This window comes from Moschus berezovskii, chromosome 5 (genome assembly GCF_049115385.1).
Source record: "Moschus berezovskii isolate FMDL1 chromosome 5, NW_MosBer_1.0, whole genome shotgun sequence".
Lineage (NCBI taxonomy): Eukaryota > Metazoa > Chordata > Mammalia > Artiodactyla > Moschidae > Moschus > Moschus berezovskii.
This window is the reverse complement of record NC_142464.1, coordinates 67,991,046-68,013,045: the sequence shown is the minus strand read 5'-3', so window position 1 is coordinate 68,013,045 and position 22,000 is coordinate 67,991,046. Positions and strand designations below refer to the sequence as shown.

General features: G+C 36.4%; 1 protein-coding gene across 2 annotated transcripts in view; it reads left to right on the top strand.

Moving 5' to 3' along the window:
• Positions 1-22,000, top strand: part of PDS5A (PDS5 cohesin associated factor A) — a 132,473-nt gene that overhangs the window by 84,432 nt on the left and 26,041 nt on the right. For both annotated transcript variants that reach the window (XM_055435141.2, XM_088836293.1), the window contains exons 18-26: positions 7,478-7,583; positions 9,574-9,734; positions 12,817-12,940; positions 13,665-13,823; positions 15,733-15,801; positions 16,908-17,044; positions 20,455-20,578; positions 20,908-21,112; positions 21,634-21,748. In XM_055435141.2, the coding sequence (XP_055291116.1) occupies positions 7,478-7,583; positions 9,574-9,734; positions 12,817-12,940; positions 13,665-13,823; positions 15,733-15,801; positions 16,908-17,044; positions 20,455-20,578; positions 20,908-21,112; positions 21,634-21,748 (1,200 nt within the window). The remainder of the gene's footprint in view (positions 1-7,477; positions 7,584-9,573; positions 9,735-12,816; positions 12,941-13,664; positions 13,824-15,732; positions 15,802-16,907; positions 17,045-20,454; positions 20,579-20,907; positions 21,113-21,633; positions 21,749-22,000) is intronic.

Sequence of the window (22,000 nt, the reverse complement as noted above, 5' to 3'; positions counted from 1 at the left end):
GGACAGGGGCTCTGGGTGCAGCAGACTTGGGTATGGCATAAGCCCTCTTGGAGGAGGTCGCCATTAACCCCACCACAGAGCTGCCAGAACTTACACAGGACTGGAAAATAGACTCTTGGAGGGCACAAACAGAACCTTGTGCACCAGGATCCAGGAGAAAGGAGCAGTGACCCCACAAGAGACTGACCCAGACTTGCCTGTGTGTCCAGGAGTCTCCAGCGGAGGCATGGGTTAGTGGTGGCCTGCTGCAGGCTTTGAGGGCACTGAGTGTAGCAGTACGTACATGGGATCTTTTAAAGAAGGTCACCATTATCTTCATTACCTCCACCATAGTTTGGCCCCAGGTAAATAGCAGGGAGGGAACACAGCTCCACCCGTCAACAGAAAATTCAATTAAAGATTTACTGAGCATGGCCCTGCCCATCAGAACAAACCCATTGTCCCCTCAGTCAGTCTCTCCAGTCAGAAGTTTCCATAAGCCCCTTATCCTTCTCCATTAGAGGGCAGACAGACTGAAAACCATAATCACAGAAAACTAACCAATCTAATCACGTGGACCACAGCCTTGTCTAACTCAGTGAAACTAGGAGCCATGCCATGTAGGACCACCCAAGACAGACGGGTCATGGTGGAAAGTTCTGACAAAATGTGGTCCACTGGAGAAGGGAATGGCAAACCACTTCATTATTCTTGCCTTGAGAACCCCATGAACAATATGAAAAGGCAAAAAGATATGACACTGAAAGATGAACTCCTGAGGTCAGTAGGTGCCCAGTATGCTGCTGGAGATCAGTGGAGAAATAACTCCAGAAAGAATGAAGAGATGGAGCCAAAGCAAAACCAACACCCAGTTGTGAATGAGACTGGTGATGAAAGCAAGGTCTGATGCTGTAAAAAGCAATATTGCATAGGAACCTGGAATGTTAGGTCCATGAATCAAGGCAAATTTGAAGTGGTCAAACAAGAAGATGACAAGAGTGAACGTCAACATTTTAGGAATCAGTGAACTAAAATGGACTGGAATGGGTGAATTTAACTCAGATAACCATTATATCTACTACTGTGGGCAAGAATCCCTTAGAAGAAATGGAGCAGCCCTCACAGTCAACAAAAGACTCTGAAATGCAGTCCTTGGATGCAGTCTCAAAAACGACAGAATGATCTCTGTTCGTTTCCAGGGCAAACCATTCAGTATCACGGGAATCCAAGTCTATGCCCCGACCAGTAATGCTGAAGAAGCTGAAATTGAACGGTTCTATACAAGACTTTCTAGAACTAACACCCAAAAAAGATGTCCTTTTCATTATAGTGGACTGGAATGCAAAAGTAGGAAGTCAAGAAACACCTGGAGTAACAGGCAAATTTGGCCTTGGAGTACAGAATGAAGCAGGGCCAAGAGAACGCACTGCTCATAGCAAACACCCTCTTCCAACAATACAAAAGAAGACTCTGCACATGGACATCACCTGATGGTCAACACCAAAATCAGATTGATTATATTCTTTGCAGCCAAAGAAGGAGAAGCTCTATATAGTCAATAAAAGCAAGACCAGGAGCTGACTGTGGCTCAGATCATGAACTCCTTATTGCCAAATTCAGACTTAAATTGAAGAAAGTAGGGAAAACCACTAGACCATTCAGGTATGACCTAAATCAAATCCCTTATGATTATACAGTGGAAGTGAGAAATAGATTGAAGGGACTAGATCTAATAGGCAGAGTGCCTGATGAACTATGGATGGAGGTTCGTGACATTGTACAGGAGACAGGAATCAAGACCATCCCCATGAAAAAGAAATGCAAAAAAGCAAAATGGCTGTCTGAGGAGGCCTTACAAATAGCTGTGAAAAGAAGCAAAACGAAAAACAAAGGAGAAAAGAAAAGATATACCCATTTGAATGCAGAGTTCCAAAGAATAGCAAGGAGAGATAAGAAAGCCTTCCTCAGTGATCAGTGCAAAGAGAGGAAAACAGTAGAATGGGAAAGACTAGAGAGCTCTTCAAGAAAGGCAGAAATACCAAAGGAACATTTCATGCAAAGATGGGCTCAATAAAGGACAGAAATGGTTGGGACCTAACAGAAGCAGAAGGTATTAAGAAGAGGTGGCAAGAATACACAGAAGAACTATACAAAAAAGATCTTCACGACCCAGATAATTACCTTGAGCCAGTTATCCTGGAATGTGAAGTCAAGTGGACCTTAGGAAGCATCCCTACGAACAAAGCTAGTGGAGGTGATGGAATTCCAGTTGAGCTATTTCAAATCGTGAAAGTGCTGCACTCAATATGTCAGCAAATTTGGAAAACTTAGCAGTGGCCACAGGATTGGAAAAGGTCAGTTTTCATTCCAGTCCCAAAAAAAGGCAATGCCAAAGAATGCTCAAACTGCCGCACAATTGTATGTGTCTCATACACTAGTAAAGTAATACTCAAAATTCTCCAAGCCAGGCTTCAACAATACATGAATCGTGAACTTCCAGATGTTCAGGCTGGTTTTACAAGAGGCAGAGGAACCAGATAGCAAGTTACCAACATCCGCTGGATCATCAAAAAAGCAAGAGTATTCCAGAAAAACATCTGTTTCTGCTTTATTGACTATGCCAAAGCCTTTGACTGTGTGGATCACCACAAACTGGGAAATTCTGAAAGAGATGGGACTGCCAGACCACCTGACCTGCCTTTTGAGAAATCTGTATGCAGGTCTTTTCTTGTTTTTAATGGAGTGGTTTTGAATATTTAAATATCGTTAAAGGGTATTAAGTGGTATTTCACTGGTAGTCCAGTGGCTAAGACTCCGGGCAGGGGCCCTGGTTTGATCTCTAGTTGGGGAACTAAATCCTACATGCTGCACTAAGGGTTGCATGCCACAACCGAAAGTTCGCATGCTTTAACTAAAGATCCGACATGCTACAGCTATTGATAAGACCCAGTATAGCCAAATAAATAAATAATTTTTTTAAGATACTAAAAAGAGGTTGAAGATAGGTTAAGGGGAATAGAAGTATGATGGTGCACCATCAGTAAAAAAATGGACCAGTAAGAAGAAAATCTTCCCCTATGGTGTTAAAAAAATGATACATACAAATTAAAGGAAGTTAGAAAATAGAGTATGAAAAATTACAGTTTTCACTAAAAGCTCCATTGTTCTCCTATAGGTCAAAAGTTAGGCAGTCTACTCAGTGGAAGAATTTAAATAATGATAAAGATTTATAGCAGTTGTTACATAGGATAGGAGAGAAAGGGACACACGGAAGATTTCCCAGGCGGTTTTGAACATGCGTTTGGATTGGTGATGATCTTTTTTTTTTTTTTTTTTAATTTATTTATTTGTCTGTGCCGGGTTTTTGTTGCAACATGCAGGATCTTTAGTTGAAGCACGTGGGATCTAGTTCCCCGACCAGGGAATGAACCTGGGCCCCCTGCATTGGGAGTGCAGAGTCTCAGCCACTGGACCACCGGGGAAGTCCTGGTGATGATCTTTTGCTTCATCATACTCTGTGAAGTATTTGGAGTATGTATTATTTATCTGATTTATAAATCAGTAAAATTACTTTCACAAAAAGAAGAATTATAGTTCTGGCTTCAAGATTTGGATCTGCCTCATACAACTTTTTGACTTACAATGGTGATCCCACCCACGCCTTAATGAAAGCAAATTATACCCACCTTGTTTTGCACTATATTTCCAGGATACACCCTCAGACTCAGTTCACAGTAGGTAGTCAGTAAATACATATTAAGTAAATGCATGCACTGACAATTATGAGTAGTCAGATACAGGTATAAATTTTATCAAATATTTGTAGTTTTGTTTATAAATTCACGTGTTTTATGTGATTTCCTTCTAACAGCTTAAATCAGAATATTTTTTTCAAAATGGAAATAATTTTTTTAAAAATACATAATGTCAACAGTGAAAAAGTTGGCTTAAAGCTCAACATTCAGAAAACTAATCTTGTGGCATCCAGTCCTATCACTTCATGGCAAATAGATGGGGAAACAGTGGCTGACTTTATTTTTTTGGGCTCCAGAATCATTGCGGATGCTGATTGCAGCCATGAAATTAAAAGACGCTTACTCCTTGGAAGGAAAGTTAATAACCAACCTAGACAGCATATTAAAAAGCAGAGACATTACTTTGCCAACAAAGGTCTGTCTAGTCAAAGCTATGGTTTTTCCAGTGGTCATGTATGGATGTGAGAGTTGGGCTATACAAAAAGCTGAGCACCAAAGAATTGATGCTTTTGAACTGTGGTGCTGGAGAAGACTCTGAGAGTCCTTTGAACTGCAAGGAGATCCAACCAGTCCATCCTAAAGGAGATCAATCCTGGGTGTTCATTGGAGGGAGTGATGCCAAAGCTGAAACTCCAGTACTTTGACCACCTCATGCAAAGAGCTGACTCATTGAAAAAGACCCTGATGCTGGGAAAGATTAAGGGCAGGAGGAGAAGGGGACGACAGAGGATGAGATGGTTGGATGGCATCACCGACTCAATGGACATGAGTTTGAGTGAACTCCGGGAGTTGGTGATGGACAGGGAGGCCTGGCATGCTGTGATTCATGGGGTCGCAAAGAGTCGGACACAACTGAACTGAATGTCAACAGTTACAATTCTAGAACAAAATATAAGGTGAACAAGATTTCTTAGATGGGACATAAAGAGTACAAACAAGGAAGACAAAGATTATTTTTTTCCTCTCTGTAAGTCATTAAGAAAAAGAACAGTTAAGCCACAAGCAGGGAGAAAATATTTGCAAGGCATATATATGATAAAGTAGTATATCCAGAATAAAAATAATTACTACTTAATAAGACAAACCAGTTTTAAAATGGACAAAATTTGAACAGGAATTTTACCAAGTATAACATATCCATACAGATAATAAATAAGCACAAGAAAAGACAATCAACATTATTACTCTTTGGGGAAATGCAAATTCAAATTACAGTGAGAAATACACACCCACTAGAATGGCTAAATTTTAAAATACTGACTAAAAGTGCTGACTATACAGGGGCTTCCTGGCGGCTAAGAATCTGCCTGTCAGTGCAGGAGACATAAATTTGATCCCTATTCTGGGAAGATCCCACGTGCTGCGGAGCAGCTAAGCCCATACGACACACAGCTATTGAGCCTGTGCTCTAGAACCTAGGAACTGTAGAATACTGAGCCCTCATGCCCCAACTACTGAAACCCAAATGCCCTAGAGGTCATGCTCTGCACCAAGAGGAACCACAGTGATGAGAAGCCTGTGTACCACCACTGGATGGTAGCCCCCACACTCTGCAACTGGAGAAAAGTCTGAGCAGCGACAAGGACACAGCATAACCAAAAATAAAAAAGTTTTTTTCTAATTACTGACTGTAAAAAGTGTTGATGTATACTTAACTAACAGTGTGTTGGTGATATTAAAAGCAATTTGTTTTATTATCATATTATTTCAACATTGTCTCAACTCAGGAATCCCAATATTAGACATTTGCCTATAAGAAAGGAAGACATCATTATGTCTTTGGGTTTCCCTGGTGGCTCAGCAGGGAAAGAATCTACCTGCAATGCAGAAAACATGGGTTTGATCCCCAGGTCAGGAAGATCCCTTGGATAAGGAAATGGCAACCCACTCCAGTAGTCATTCCTGGGAAATTCCATGAACAGAGGAGCCTGGCAGGCTACAGGGGGTCACAAGGGTCAGACATGACTTAGCAAGTAAACCGCCACCGCTACTTGTGTTTAAAGTGGAAATACCCTGAAGTCCATCAGTTGGTAATTGGATAAAAATAACTGGTATATCTATATAATGAAATACTTATCAGCAATAGAGAGCAAGTTCATTCAGTGGTTCACACTGATCCTATGCAACAACATGGAGCAGTCTCAAAAGCATTATGTCACATAGAAGTTGTCAGACACAAAATATATAAAATTTTATAAAAGGTAAAATTCTAGTGGCAGAAAGTTGATCAGTTATTGCCAGAGTAGGAAAAGGGAATTAACTAGAAGTGTAAGGTAGGTTTTTGTAGTTGTTTTATTTATATATTGCTACAGTGATTCACCAGTTTATTTATACCCGCTAGAATGGCCATGATCAAAAAATTGAGTTGGCAAGAAATGTAGAAAAATTGGAACCTTCATGTATTGCTAATGGATGTAAAATGTTGGAGGTGCTTTTGAAAGCAATTTGACAGTTCCTCCAAAAGTTAAGCATAGAGGTACCACATATGTGTGCATATGCTCAGTCATGTCCAACTCTTTGTGACCCCATGGAGTGTAGCCCACTGGAGTGGGTTGCTGTTTCCTCTTCCAGGGTATCTTCCTGACCCAGAGGAAGATGAACCTTGAAAACTCCATTTATATGAACTATTCAGAATAGGCAAATATATATAGCAACACAAAGTAGATTAGAGGATGGGCAATGGCAAGCCACTCCAGTACTCTTGCCTAGAAAATCCCATGGATGGAGGAGCCTGGTAGGCTGCAGTCTGTGGGGTCGCTAAGGGTCGGACACGACTGACCGACTTCACTTTTCACTTTCATGCATTGGAGGAGGAAATGGCAACCCACTCCAGTGTTCTTGCCTGGAGAATCCCAGGGACGGGGGAGCCTGGTGGGCTTCCGTCTATGGGGTCACACAGAGTTGGACACGACTGAAGTGACTTAGCAGCAGCAGGGCTGAAGGAGTTGGAGGTGAATAAGGAGTGACTCCTAATGGAAATTGGACACAACTGAACTCACACACAGCTAATGGGGAGGGGGTTTGTTTTGAGGTAGGGTGAAAGCTTAGTTTGTTGAATATTTGCCTGTACTGGGACATCATTAATGAGGAAATGAAACTTCAAAAACAGAGATCTGTTTGTTTTAACTTAAAATAGTATCTTGTTGACCAGGTAATTTCTAGTTTGTGGTGGTTAGTTGTATTTGAAAAACTAATAATGTTGAACATTAAATACTTCCTAATTGTTGATTCTGTGTGTGGATATAGAGAGAGAGCACAATTCTCATGAATTGCTTTCAATTTCTTTGCTATAAATCTCTAGGAGTGGAATTAGTGATTCAATAAATTAATTATGTGATTAATTCAATGCTCATTTATGTGTTTACTATTTGTTTTTTGTTTTGAACGAGTTCTCATTTGTCCATTTAGCAACTGCCCTGCTAACATTTTTCTTAAAATTGCAAATGATCTCTGTTTATGTATATATTACATCGCTTATACTTAAAAATACATATTTCTAGTACATTTGACAGTTTTGTTGCTTTTCATTAGAATTACTGTTATACATGGATGGGGAGGATAAACTAAAAATAAGTTCATTTGTCATGTAGAGAGGGAAGTTTAAAAAATCACAAAATAACTTTTTCTTCCAGAAAATATTTAATTTGATGTTTAAGAGAGTCTGTATATATCTGCTACAATGCAATTAAGATATAGTTACTAATCTAGTAGTGTTATTAATTTAGATTATCTTATTTTAATAGTGCACTGGTAAAACTGATGAATAAATCAATAGAAGGGACAGCAGATGACGAAGAGGAGGGTGTAAGTCCAGATACAGCTATTCGTTCAGGACTTGAACTTCTTAAGGTATTTTTGAAACAGTTTGTCTTTTCTGCAGTCATTTTTTTTTTTTATTCATTTTTTTAATTGGTGGAAAATTGCTTTACTATTTTGTGTTGGTTTCTGCCATACAACAGTGCAAATCAGTCATAATTATATATTTATATATCTATCCTTTCCCTCCTGAGCCTTCCTCCCCTCTCCTCATCCCTCCCCTTTAGGTCATCATAGAGCACCAGGCTGAGTGGGCTCCCTGTGTTATTTAGCAACATCCTACTAACTGTTTTACACCTGATAGTGTATATTTGTCAATACCACTTTCTCAATTTCTCCCACCCTGAACTTCCCCAGCTGTGTCCACAAGTCTGTTCTTTACTAGGCTCGTTAGTACCATTTTTCTAGATTCCATGTGTATTCTGCAGTTATAATATGAATCACCTTAAAGATATGCAGTGGTCAGGCTTTATTTCATTGGAAGTTATTCAAAAGATTAAAATTTGTAATACAACATTTTATAAAAATAACACGTTTTCTGAATTATACTACTTAATTATTTTACATTATAAAATAATATATTTGGAGTTTTGCTGTTTCATTCATCATGTGCATGCCTGCTATACTTACAACAGTATGTACTAAATGATTTAGTCCTGCTGCTGCTGCTAAGTCACTTCAGTCGTGTCCGACTCTGTGTGACCCCATAGACGGAAGCCCACCAGGCTCCCCCGTCCCTGGGATTCTCCAGGCAAGAACACTGGAGTGGGTTGCCATTTCCTTCTCCAATGTGTGAAAGTGAAAAGTGAAAGTGAAGTCGCTCAGTCGTGTCCGACCCTTAGTGACCCCACGGACTGCAGCCTACCAGGCTCCTCCATCCATGGGGTTTTCTAGGCAGTAGTACTGGAGTGGCTTGCCATTGCCTTCTCCGTGATTTAGTCCTACCTTTCAAATAACCTGCATATTGGTTAGTAGGATTGCTCACAAGAATTACTGTAAGACATCATTTATCTGATTGGGTTTTGTTTTGTTTTTTTAAATAATTGGTAAGCAGATGCCAAAGAGATCAGAGAATTGAACAATTAGTAAGAGACATAATTTAATCTAGAAGGGGAGCACAGCATCATCAAAGAGAATACTTTTGGGCGTGTTTTAGGGATTGTGAATGTAGCCTGAGTAGTTAGAAGTATTGCTTTGAGGAGTGATAGAAGACAAGATTGGTTCCAGATTGTGGAAATAAAATTTTTTTTAAACAGAGGAAAATCATCTTTAAGGCAAACATTTCAAATTTAAATAATTTTTCTCTGAATATTTAAAACCTCATAAGTAAATATTTTCACTCTGAACCCTACCAAACGAGACACTGTCTCCACTTTATAACCCATTTTAAAAATGCTTATATAATAAGTTAATGAGGGCTACATACTCCATTCATACTCCATTCCTCTACCTCCTTATTTTCCTTTTAGGCTTTATTCCATGTGTCATGCTGACTAAATTGTTTCTGCTTCATGGAAGGTAAATTTTGTAGACACATTATCTCTAACTTGCTGGAAATTCCTTAAGGATAGCCTGGAACTTATGTCTTAATAAATAAAGGGAACAATTATTTATATGTTTATAATCGTGATTAAAATTTTCCAATAATGACTACTTATGAGTAAAGTTTTTATGATGGATTTCACTTAAAATATTTCCTTATAGGGTATCTGTTGCCAGTGAAATAAAGCCTAGTGTTAGCATTTTGTTCACATCTATCACTCCCATGAAAAAGGAGCCACATTTCCCACATTCCCAGTATCAGAATAGACTTAAGAGGTAAAGAAGAAAACAGGACAAGGGCTGTAGGTCAAGAATTGTTAGCTACATCTCACCTCAAGGGAGAGAGACTACAAGATATAATCTTCATTGTATTGCTAGCATATGCATCTCATAATTTAAAATTTAATTTGTAGTAGAAAACAGTTCTTTTAATGGATTAAAACCATTGTCTGTACTTAAAACATTGTATCTGTTCCTTTAGGTTCTGTCTTTCACGCATCCTACCTCGTTCCACTCTGCAGAGACATACGAGTCCCTGTTACAGTGCCTCAGAATGGAAGATGATAAGGTAGCAGAAGCTGCTATACAAATTTTTAGAAATACAGGCCACAAAATAGAAACAGACCTACCCCAAATACGATCGTAAGTATGCTTTTTCTTATGATAAACACAAAAGTTTTCCAAGTGTGGGAATCTTAGGGTCTTTGTTTCCCTTAGGAAGATATGGAAGAGGAAAGATGACTTTTATTTAGAAGCTGCTTTTCTGTATCCTTTGTTTTCATCTTTTCTCTGTCTGACCTATCTCCTCTACCATTCGAATATGGGCAGAGGAACAACCTGAAATTTTTATTTTAAAATATTAATTATCAAAAGTTACCACAGAATTTAGGATTAATATATCTTTCTAATTTATTTATTTTTCTCCAACTCCAAATTCAGTAGGTACTGCCTTCATATCTCACTCAAGAATTGTATAATCAAAGGTGCTTAATGAAATATTCATTAGTTGCTTAGTTGTTGGTCATGGTTCTTCTATCTCTCTAGATTACGTCCCCTCTCCTCATAAGAATGAAGTATATTTTGGTATTTTTACTTTGGCAGCTTTAAGAGGTTACTTTAGGATCAAAATTTGTGCTGAGAGTGTGATTTAGACATAAGATATGGGAGATGTCTTTTGGAGGAAGAGCACATTGCTCATAGCTGTTATAATCAGATGTTCAAGGTATTTATGTAAATAGTTTGAGGTAAATTCGAATCAAACCCATTTTTCCTCATGATATATTAATAGAACAAGAGAATTCATGACTCCTTAAGTTTTTATTGGATTTGTGAGCTAATAGTTTAATTTGAGAAATAATTCAACATTTATTGTATATCCTTTTCATCGTCAGCACTGTAGTGGCTAATGTAAAAGATTACCACTGTCAGTCCCTGCTGTCAGGGAGTTTATACTCTAGAAATGATCATCTTTATCTTCGTACATTATAAAAAAAATGATTGACACAGTGGGCTAAAGTCATTGTGAGTTTTACAAGGTGGGAAGATCTATACTTTTTTTAAGGTGAAGGATGTACTTAAAGGAATTCTGTCCCGGAAGGAACAGTAGAAGAGGTAACTTTGGACATAAGGAATAAAACCTCTTGTTCTTAAGACTTGTTGTTCAGTTGATAAGTGATGTCTGATTCTTTGTGATGCCGTGAACTGCAGCATGCCAGGCTTCCCTGTCCTTCATTTTCTCCTAGAGTTTGTTCAAACTCATGTCCATCGAGTCGGTGATGCCATCCAACCATCTCATCCTCTGTCGCCCCCTTCTCCTACCCTCAATCTTTCCCAGCATCAGGGTCTTTTCCAATAAATTGGCTCTGCATATCAGGTGGTCAGAGTATTGGAGCTTCAGCATCAGTTCTTCCAGTGAATATTCAGAGTTGATTTCCTTCAGGATTGACTGGTTTGATCTTCTGTCCAAGGGACTTTCAAGAGTCTTCTCCAGCACCACAATTCAGAAGCATCAATTCTTCGGCACTCAGCCTTCCTTATGGTCCAACTCTCATATCCATATATGACTACTGGAAAAACCATAGCTTTGACTATACAGACCTTTGTTGGCAGTGATTGCTCTGCTTTTTAATATGTTATCTAGGTTTGTCATAGCTTTTCTTAAGACTAATTGGGAAGGAAGGAGGGAATTATTGAAAAAGCAGAGAAGCACAACACTGCAGACCTCAATAACAACCCTGGTGGTATAACTGGAGTATAGCACGCTAGAAAAGCAAGGAGAAAGGTTAAAGTGGACCTATGCATCATCCTTTCATTAGGCTAAGAAGAATTAATAATGTATTTAATGACAGTTTGATCAAAACTCAATCTTCTTTCGTTACTAACTGGTCTTATTTATAAGAACCGTTACCTTGGTAAATGAATTTGAAAGAAAGACTTCAACAGTGCTCAGTCAAGGAATGTATTGATATTTGAGCATGAAAATCCTTTTGATTATTCTAAACTGTATGGAAAGAAATATGGCACATTCATAATTTTCAAGACTTCACACTGACTAGCATATGTTCCAGTTTTTTGATTGAGGTGCATAAAGGTTTATAGAGTATTGCTGTTAATATCTAGCCTTCCATTATTATTAGACAGGGGTCCCCAGCCCCCAGGCCACAGATCAGTACTGATTCCATAGATCAGTACACAGCAGGAGTTGAACAGCAGGGGAGCAAGCAAAGCTTCATCTGTATTTAGAGCTGCTTATGTTACCACCTGAGCTCTACTTCCTGTCAGATCAACGGCAGCCTTAGATTCTCATAGAAGCGCGAATGCTTCTGTGAACTGCACGTGTGTGCTTATTATGAGAATCATCCTGAAACCATCTTCCCCTCCCTAGCCATGGTAAAAATTGTCTTCAACAGACTGGTCCCCTGTGCCAGAAAGGTTGAGGACCACTGTTATAGTATGATCCCTTGTCACTATTGCACTTGATTTGATATCATTGATCTTATAATCTATAAAGTAGTAGTATTACACCAGATGTATATAGCAAGTATCTTTTCTTAAATTTTTGTTTTGGCTTATGGATTTTCTTTTGATGTAAAAAAAAAATATTTAACAAGTTCATTATAAAAAGCTGAAACTTTAGAAACTATAAACAAAGAGAATCACGTAGCATTTTGATGTATATTTTATATGAATGTTTTGTCTTATCCATTTGATGTATATGCCAATTTTTTGTATTTTGATAGAAACATGCCATACTTTATTTGCATACTTTCTCTCACTGGTATGTTCTTCTCTGTTTTTTAATGAAACTTGGCCTTTTGCTACTTTTTTCCCCTTGGCTACTTTAAAACAACTGAAGAGGATTGTGAGAGGGAAGTGGAAAATTTAGGAGTATTTTCTTAGAAGACAAATGTGAAAATATGGCATGGGGCAATTTTAGATTATAAATTAAAGGTGGTTTGTTTATTTCTACATACTTATGAGGTAGCATTAAAAAGAAAATTGTTTTCTGGAGTAGCCCTTATAGTCTAGAGGCATTGTATTTCTTATATTGTACTTGAGGATGGGGAAAGGGACTTTAAATCTTTTTATAGATCAGGAAGTTTAGAAGAGAATCTTTCTTTGAACATACCTCCAAATAGTTACTGATGAAGTGGGAGACAACCAAAAGAACTACTTGTGGTTTATGGGCTTTTTAAAAATAAACTGTGATTTTTTTTTTTTTCAGGACTTTAATTCCCATTTTACATCAGAAAGCAAAGAGAGGTACTCCACACCAAGCAAAGCAGGCTGTTCACTGTATACATGCCATATTCACAAATAAAGAAGTCCAGCTTGCACAGATTTTTGAGGTATATATAATTACATATGATGTGTTTTTGTTGATTTTTTTTTTATTCTCTGTGGCTTGATAAAGCTAAAAAGTCATTTTTTTTTTTAAGCTCTTTAGTCCCACTCTAAAATATAAATTCCATGAGAGCAGGGACTCTTATTTTATTCAGCACTTTAGATATTCCCAGCCTTTAGGTTAGACTATATGTTCAAATACTACACATTGAAGGATGTTTTATGTATTTTGTGTTACATTATTTTACTTAATTTTAGCTTTATTGGCTCAGTGGTCCATTTAGCTTGAGAAGATATAATGGACCTGACAACCCTACTTGAAAATTAGTTTTGTTTGCCTTTCCTTATGTATGATCCTTTGCCTGATTCTACTACTAGAAAGGTATTCCTGTTGTCATAAATGGAATACAATTTGAACAGAACCCAGTGGACTTAAATATTGTGATCTATGGTCATTTTAAATGTTCCCACAGGACAAGAAACACCAACATAACTGACTTATATGTGGGTTTTACTTTTTCTTTTTTTTTACATTGTTTCAATTTTATTAAATTTCAATAGGTGAAATAAGAATCAAGTGTCTAATATGACTGAAGTTACTTTTAATCATCTCTTTAGAACAGATTTTTTTGGGGCACAATAAATTCAGGAGGACTCGGGAACCTGTTCTGTACAATGTTTAAATATCTATAAAGCAAACTAGTAATTTTGACTGTTTTATTTTTATAGCCACTCAGTAGGAGTCTGAATGCTGACGTACCAGAACAACTTATAACTCCGTTAGTTTCATTGGGCCACATTTCTATGTTAGCACCAGATCAGTTTGCTTCCCCAATGAAATCTGTAGTAGCAAATTTTATTGTTAAAGATCTGCTAATGAATGACAGGGTAAGTTTCTCATTAAATTTAGAATCATAAGATTAAGACTGTTTACATCTTTATTTGTCACAGAAACAACATGTCTGCTTTTCTGTTGTGTGATTCTCTTACTTTTTTTGTTACTTAAAATACTATCTTGCTATATAATTATTACTAGAAATTTTCTTTGAAGAAAAATTGAGAACATGAGATAGATGAATCATGAAGTAAAAAATAGAACCCTCAGTATTCAAGCTAAAACAGTTCACTCCTTCCTCTTTATCCTCCCTCCCTTTGAATATAATAGTAAAGGCTGCATGAGCATGACCAGAGTCTCATTTCCTACTCCGCAATTTCATATTGTTCTTTGTACTACTGATAGACAAGGCTGGCAACAAATGTGAAATTTGACACTTCTTAGATGGTGGCTTGATTGTTCATAAATTCTGTTTTAAGGTGGTTTTGTTTTTTGTATGTGGTAAAATATACATAATATAAATGTTGCCGTTTTACCCCATTTACGTGTACAGTTCACTTAAATTATATACACCCATATTCTTATTGGTTTTTTGTTTTATTAAAAACAAACAAGTTTGATAACATATGTATACACCCATCTATACAAGGGATAACCCAGGAAAGCCAAGTAAATCTCCACAGTGGTCCAAGCCACCACCTAAAATACACATCCACATTGTTCTGTAACCATTACCACTACCTGTTTTCAGAACTTTATCATTTCAGAGAGAAACTTTACATCCATTTGAACCAGTAACTCCCCATTACCTCCTCCCTGCCCACCTCTGGTTAACATCTATTCTAGTTGCCTGCTTTATGAATTTGCTTATTCCAGATACCTTCTTATCATACAATATTTATGCTTTTGCATCTGGCTTATTTCTCTCAGTATAATGATGTCAAGATTTATCTATGTTATAGTATGTATCAGAACTTCATTTTGTGCCACAATAATATTCCATTGTATATTTAACCTACATTTGTTTATTCATCATCTATTGATATATACTTGCGTGTTTTCTACCTTTTGACTGTTGTGAATAATGCTGATATGAACATTTTGAGTCCCTGGTTTTTGGGATATGATCATTCTATGCTAAACTTTTTGAAGGACTGCTGAACATTTTTCCACAGTGTGTATACCATTTTACATTCCCAGCAGCCATACACAAAGCTTCCATTTTCTACACATCTTGGCCAACACTTATTCTTTACTTGGTTTTTTGATCATAGTCATCCTGGTAGTTGCAAAGTAGTATCTTGTGGTTTTGGTTTGTGTCCCTAATGGCTAGTGATTTTTTTTTTCATGTGCTTATTGGCTGTTTATATATCTTCTTTGAATATTGAGTCTTTTGCCCACTTTGAATTGAATTGTTTGTTGTTGTTGAGTTGTAAAAATTCTTTATATATTCTGAATATTTATATACTGAATACAAGAATAGAAAGATTTTCCACTGTACCTTCTTGTGAGAGTTTTTTAGTTGTAACTCTTAAGATCTTTGATCCATTTTTTAAGTTAATTTTCATATATAACAGTCCAGCTTCATTCCTTTGCTTGTGGCTATATCTAGTTTTGCCAGCACCATTAGTTGAGGAGACTGTTGTTTTCCCAATAATTGGTGTTAGCACTCTTGTTTAAAATCAGTTGAGCATATATGTGAGGGTTTTCTGTTTCATTCTATTAGTCTGTGTGGTCCATACTTATGTCAGTACCACCCATGCTATCTTGATTACTATAGATTTGTAAGTTATGTTTCAAAGTCAGGAAGTTTTAGCCCTCCAACTTTGTTCTTCTTTTCCAGTCCCTATTTGGGGGCTTTCTTATGGGGTTCCTAGAGCACAGTGTTGTTCAGCATGAAAACCTTAATGAGAAAAATTTTAAATTTTTTTCTAAAAGTTAAATTTATTCAATTTTCTGTAGTCAACAGGTGAGAAGAATGGAAAATTATGGTCTCCAGATGAAGAGGTTTCCCCTGAAGTACTAGCAAAGGTAAAATTGGGTAGAACTTGATGACTGTTGATGCTGAAATATTGAACATTTATAGATATCCTTAAAAAAAAATACCTAACACTTAAAAAGCATTTTAAAAGGTGCTTTATTTTTAAACCAAAAGTTGTGTATTTCTCAAATTGCAGTTGTCGTTAGTTACATATAGATATATGTCAGCATGTTTTGTAGATCTTCCTTCCTTGCTAAAATGATTTCAGTGAGGCTGTTTTACACAGAGATTGTAGAATATTGATGTCAGAAGCACCTCAGGTCTAGCCTCATTGCCACTTATTATCTATAGGAATATGAATATTAATTTGGCAAAAACAGATGACTGTCATCATATTGGTAACTTTTGATAGATATAAATTATCCCTCAGTAAAGCCAATTTTTAAAGTGGTAGTCTTGGGATTTAAAACAAAACTTCTTTATCATCTTATTTGATAATCTATCTCACTTTGAATAGCTTCATAGCCATCATTTATTCCATCAGTTCCTTCTTCCAGGTTGTCGATAAATAAATGTAGTAAATGATATCTATATCCTTTAGCTAGTTCTTGCATACATTTCATAACAGTCTTGAGTATAAGGCTCCAAGCAATTATGACTACAGATAATTACAAAATCTCCTGGGTTTTTTGATCAAAATAGTTCTTCAGTTCTATAAGAAATATTAAAGTCTATCTAGTTATTTTTAACCACTACAATCTGTGTAGTTTAGTTATTTTTAAAAAATATATCAGTATTTTTAAATGATTTGAAAAGCAAGTGTCCAGGTATGAAAAGTCTGAATTCAGAAGCCAGAGCCTGGGCAAGCTATCTATCATAGTAATGTGTCTTAAGTTGCCTTACTTATTAGAAATAAGAATACCTCCCTCACAGAGTTGTTTGGGAGATTAAATAAAATAATACATGTATAAATCTGGGGAAAGCACCTGGCATAAACAGAATAAGTATTAGTTCTCATTATTATTATCCTACAGACTTGTTTAATAAAATATGTCTGCTGGCAGTTAAGTAATTTCACTAATCTAATTAACATAAATCTTCCCTTTAAGTGGAATTTTAAGTTGCTTTCTTTTTTTAGCATGTTAATATTTTATAGGTACAGGCAATTAAACTTCTGGTAAGATGGCTGTTGGGTATGAAAAACAACCAGTCTAAATCTGCCAATTCAACTCTTCGGTTATTATCAGCAATGTTGGTTAGTGAGGGTGACCTGACAGAGCAGAAGAGGATCAGGTGAGATTTTTCTTCCTTTCCAATTTTTTTTAGCTTCAAGATGTTGGTAGAGCTTACATAAGAATTATTTACTTAATATTAGCTGTTATAATGGCAATATATGTTTTGTGTTTAAATTATGTACTTACTTCGGGTTTATATCTCAATAATGGTGTATTTTCATTTCTAAAGACTGACCTTTTTCCAGAAAATTTGTAGTCATAATCATTATAGCAGTGTTATAGTTAGCTTCAACATTTGGGTCAATTAAACAAATATTTGTTGAATATTTGCCAACACTATGAAAAGCATTGCAGTAAAAACAGATAAAGTTCAGTTTCTGCCTTTAAGCAACTTACCCTGTAAGTATAGTGATTGAATAAGTGTAGCGTTTGGTGCCATGAAAGGAATAAAACTTTCAGTGTAGATTCAAAGAAGAAAGAGTTGCAGCCTCTTGGTGGTTTGCAGAAGACTATACAAGCTTCTGCAAATGCCAAAAAAAAATTTGTTTCCATTTCTATACATGTTCGATCTTCAAATTTGTGAAATCACCGTTTCTTCTTTCTGTACCTTTTAAGATGAAAATAAATGTCAAATTTTTCATTTACTGGTTTTCATGTGAAATAACTGAAAAATTCTACTTGTGATGCATTCTTGAAAATTTATGTTAGAGGATAAACTTAACTATTCATTTATGCTTTCAGTATTTATTTAACACTATCATGCCAGGTACTGCCAAACCTTTTAAACGTAGAATAATTTCTTCCTCTAAGGAATATGCATTCTATTTTAGGAGATAGGAAATGCACAATTACATTCAGCAGAGATGCTGAATGCTTTGATAAACTGGAGAAAACAATCAAAAGTTATTTTTGTCATAAGCCAAGAGTAGCTTTGCATGAACAGATTGAAGAGTAGGGACAGCAAGTTTTAAATTTGGGGAAACCATGTTTAAGTTCAGTTCAGTCTGTTAAGTTCAGTTCAGTCTCTCAGTTGTGTCCGACTCTTTGCACCCCCATGAATCACAGCACGCCAGGCCTCCCTGTCCATCACCAACTCCCGGAGTTCACTCAAACTCATGTCCATCGAGTCGGTGATGCCATCCAGCCATCTCATTCTCTGTCGTCCCCTTCTCCTCCCGCCCCCAGTCCTTCCCAGCATCAGAGTCCTTTCCAGTGAGTCAACTCGTCGTAGGAAAGGCTTAATAATGAGCTGTTACAAATCAGTGATAAATAGGCAGGATCCCCAGTAAAGATGATTATATATTGGCAGTTTATCTTTTAAAAAATGTTTGACATTACTAAATACAATAAATACAATTTTAACTTAAGTGGAACCTCTTGTCTATCAAATCATCAAAAAGAAATTTTTTAAGCAGTCATTACTCTATGGGATCAGGGAAAAAGGTTTCCCTTATTACTTCTGTGAAAATAAATGGGCATAGTCTTGGCAGGACAGTTTTTTGTTTTGTTCCTGAGTCTTTAAAAATATTAATATTATTCTTTGGCTTTATTTTTATGTTCATGAAATTAAAAGAATCCTATAAAAGTATACATACTAACATGTTCTTTCCAGTGTTTTTTTTCATCGCAAAAGATAGAATGGTCAATTGTGGAACATGCATATTATGAAATATTAGGCAGATGTTAATTAGACATTATGTATCCCATAGTTTAGCTTGGACTCTGGAATCAGAAACTTAACTCAACTCCCTGCTCCATTTACTAGTTGTATAAACTTGCATAAGTCAGTTTTCCAAGCCTCAGTTTCCCCATTTTCCAGAGTAACGTACCCAGATGGTAGCATCAGTAATTTTTTAAATTCCTTAATCATTTGCCTCAGAAACCATTTGAGAGTCCTTCATTGTTACCAGTGCTCACTTTGATGGTCATGTGGTCCAAGAGTGCCATGTTTTCTCCTCTTGTATGGTAAATAATAGTCCCTTGTGGATTTAGGGCAGCTTTCCACATTTTTTGAAGTCTTTAAAGTATCACAGCTATGTTATGTTCCATTGAGCAGTAATGGAAGTAATTGAAGTAGTAAGATTGTTCTTTCACCACGTCAGTGTCACATTTTACTATTTAGGTAGTTTAAGTTGACGGTAGGGAGTGGGGGTTCCTGGGCCTTCTAGATTCCCTTGGAAAACTTCCTTTTGGAAAGGAAAGTCTGCCTCAGAGACCAGTACCTGAGAGACACTGGCTCTCACCTCCATATTCTTTCCTTTTAGATATTTGTCTGATGCCGCCTCCTTTAGGGTACAAATCACTTCCTAATTCATAGCCCTTCCATTTCATCAGATGTGTCTAGGCTTAAGATTGCTTTCTATTATGTCTGTGTAAAATGTGTGTGTGTGCTTAGTTGCTCAGTTGTGTCTGATTCTTTGCATCACCGTGAATTGTAGCCCACCAGGCTCCTCTGTCCATGGGGATTCTCCAGGCAAGAATACTGGAGTGGGTTGCCATGCCCTCCTCCATGGGATCTTCCCAATCCACAGATCAAACTCAGGTCTCCTGCATTGCAGGCAGACTCTTCACCATCTTAGCCACCAGGGAAGGCCCTGTGAAAATACGTGTATGCATTTAAGAATTGTGGGAAATAGGTTTTAAATGATAAGTGAATTTTAATTTCTCAGTTTTTAATTTCAAGTTTTCTTTGATACATGTGAATGCCCCTTAAAATGAGAAATACAGTTCCTAATGTAAATGATTCTTGCCAGTGTTGGAACTGGTGCTATTGTAAATGAAAGCAGAATTCCTTAGTTACAGTAGAGGATCTAAGCTAAAATGTAACTAAAAATGAAGGCAGCCATTAAAAAGAATGAAATTTTGCCATTTGATACAACATGAATGGGCCTAGAGAGTATTATGCTTAGTGAAATAAGCCAAAGATAATACTGTATGTTATCACTTATATGTGGAATCTAAAAAATAAAACTTGTGAGTATAACAAAGAGACTCACAGATACAGAAAACAAACTAGTGGTTACCACTGGGGAGATGGGAGTGGGGAGGAGCAAGGTAGGGGATTAAAAGGTACAAACTACTACATATCAAATAAGCTGCAAGGATATATTGTACAACATGGAAAATATAGCCAAGATTTTATAACTGTAAGTGGAGTATAATCTATAAAAATTTGAATTGCTATATTGTTCATCTGTATTTAATATAATAAATCATCTATACCTTTATAAAATAAGTAAATAAAATTTTTTAATGAAGGCAAATAAATGTAATTTCAGATAGTCACAATGATTTGAGCCTTCTTCCCTCTGTTGAGTTCAAGGACTCAAAGGATCTTTCCCATATTTGTACATTATGTCAATTTAAGTATAAATTATGCTAAAGACCTTAACAGTCAAAAGGGATCAAAGCACTTTATGAATGATAATGGTTATAGGAAATGTTTATTTCTTTCTTGTTTGTTTATAGTAAATCTGATATGTCTCGCTTGCGATTAGCTGCTGGTAGTGCCATAATGAAGCTTGCTCAGGAACCTTGTTACCATGAAATTATAACCCCAGAACAATTTCAGCTCTGTGCACTTGTTATTAATGTAAGTAACAGTCTTATTTTGTCATTTACTTGACCTTCAACATTAGATTTATTAATACGATTATATACTTAATACAGATTAAGTATCCATTTACTCTGTGGGTGTATGCACAAAAGGGATTGCTATTATTACTATTCTACCCAGTTATCTCCCCACAATTTTTACTTCCTTAGTATAATTATATCTTTTTTTAAAATGAAGACATTAAAAATGCTTCAAGTGTTCTTTTGTAAATGTTTGCCAGTTTTTAAAAAACTAAATAAGGGGTTTTGTTAATGATTTTAAAAGCACTAATATTTTTAAGTAGTTTTGGTTTTGTGCTGCTGTAGGATGAGTGCTACCAAGTAAGGCAGATATTTGCTCAGAAGCTACACAAGGCACTTGTGAAGTTACTGCTCCCATTGGAGTATATGGCCATCTTTGCCTTGTGTGCCAAAGATCCTGTGAAGGAGAGAAGAGCACATGCACGACAGTGTTTACTAAAAAATATCAGTATACGCAGGGAGTACATTAAACAGAACCCCATGGCTACTGGTAAGTAACTTTCAAAGTGCTCAGTGTGCAAATATATCTTGTCAATGTACCCATTTGTGGAGGGTTTTATTTCTTACAGTTCTGTTGTATTGGGTTGGCCAGTAAGTTCATTCATGTTTTTCCATAAGATAACACTGGGACTTTTATAGAATGTTGCTGTTGCAGTTAAGATGTAAGTAAAATCTAAGATGTTAGTTTCTGAGTCCTGTTTATAATGCATGGAAGGAAGAGCTGCATTTTATCTTATAGGATGAGCAGTGTGGCTTGATTTGAACACATTGCTCTGATGTTGGAGAGTAAAGTCCCTAGCTTTGCCAGGGACTCAATCTTAAATTATCCTTTGTCTTTAGTAGCCTTCAAAATTGAAAAAAGTATTTCACTATCATCCAGATGATATGTTGCCTCTAATTTAGAAATAACTGAGGGGAAAATGTTAACTGAAGTGGTTAGAACATTAAATTAGGAAGAGATTTTTATAAAACCTATTATTAATATTGTTAATAATAATGTTTTCACTCTAGAGAAACTATTATCACTATTGCCTGAGTATGTAGTTCCATATATGATTCATCTGCTAGCTCATGATCCAGATTTTACAAGATCACAAGATGTTGATCAGCTTCGTGATATTAAAGAGTAAGTCATGTTGATTTTTAAAGAACTTTTTAAAATATTTTTACTTTTTAAAAAAGGCTTAATTTTTTTGTTACTGTCCCCATTAGAATAAAAATTTTTTATGGTTTTCTTATATTGTAAATTTTAAGTATCATCTTACAAAATTGTTTCTAATAAGTCCTATTTGGTTGTTTTGTTTGTTTACTGTTGTTTGCAGTTAGCTTTAGCTTTGAAATAGATTGACTTGGTTTTTATGTTATTTTTACTGTTTGT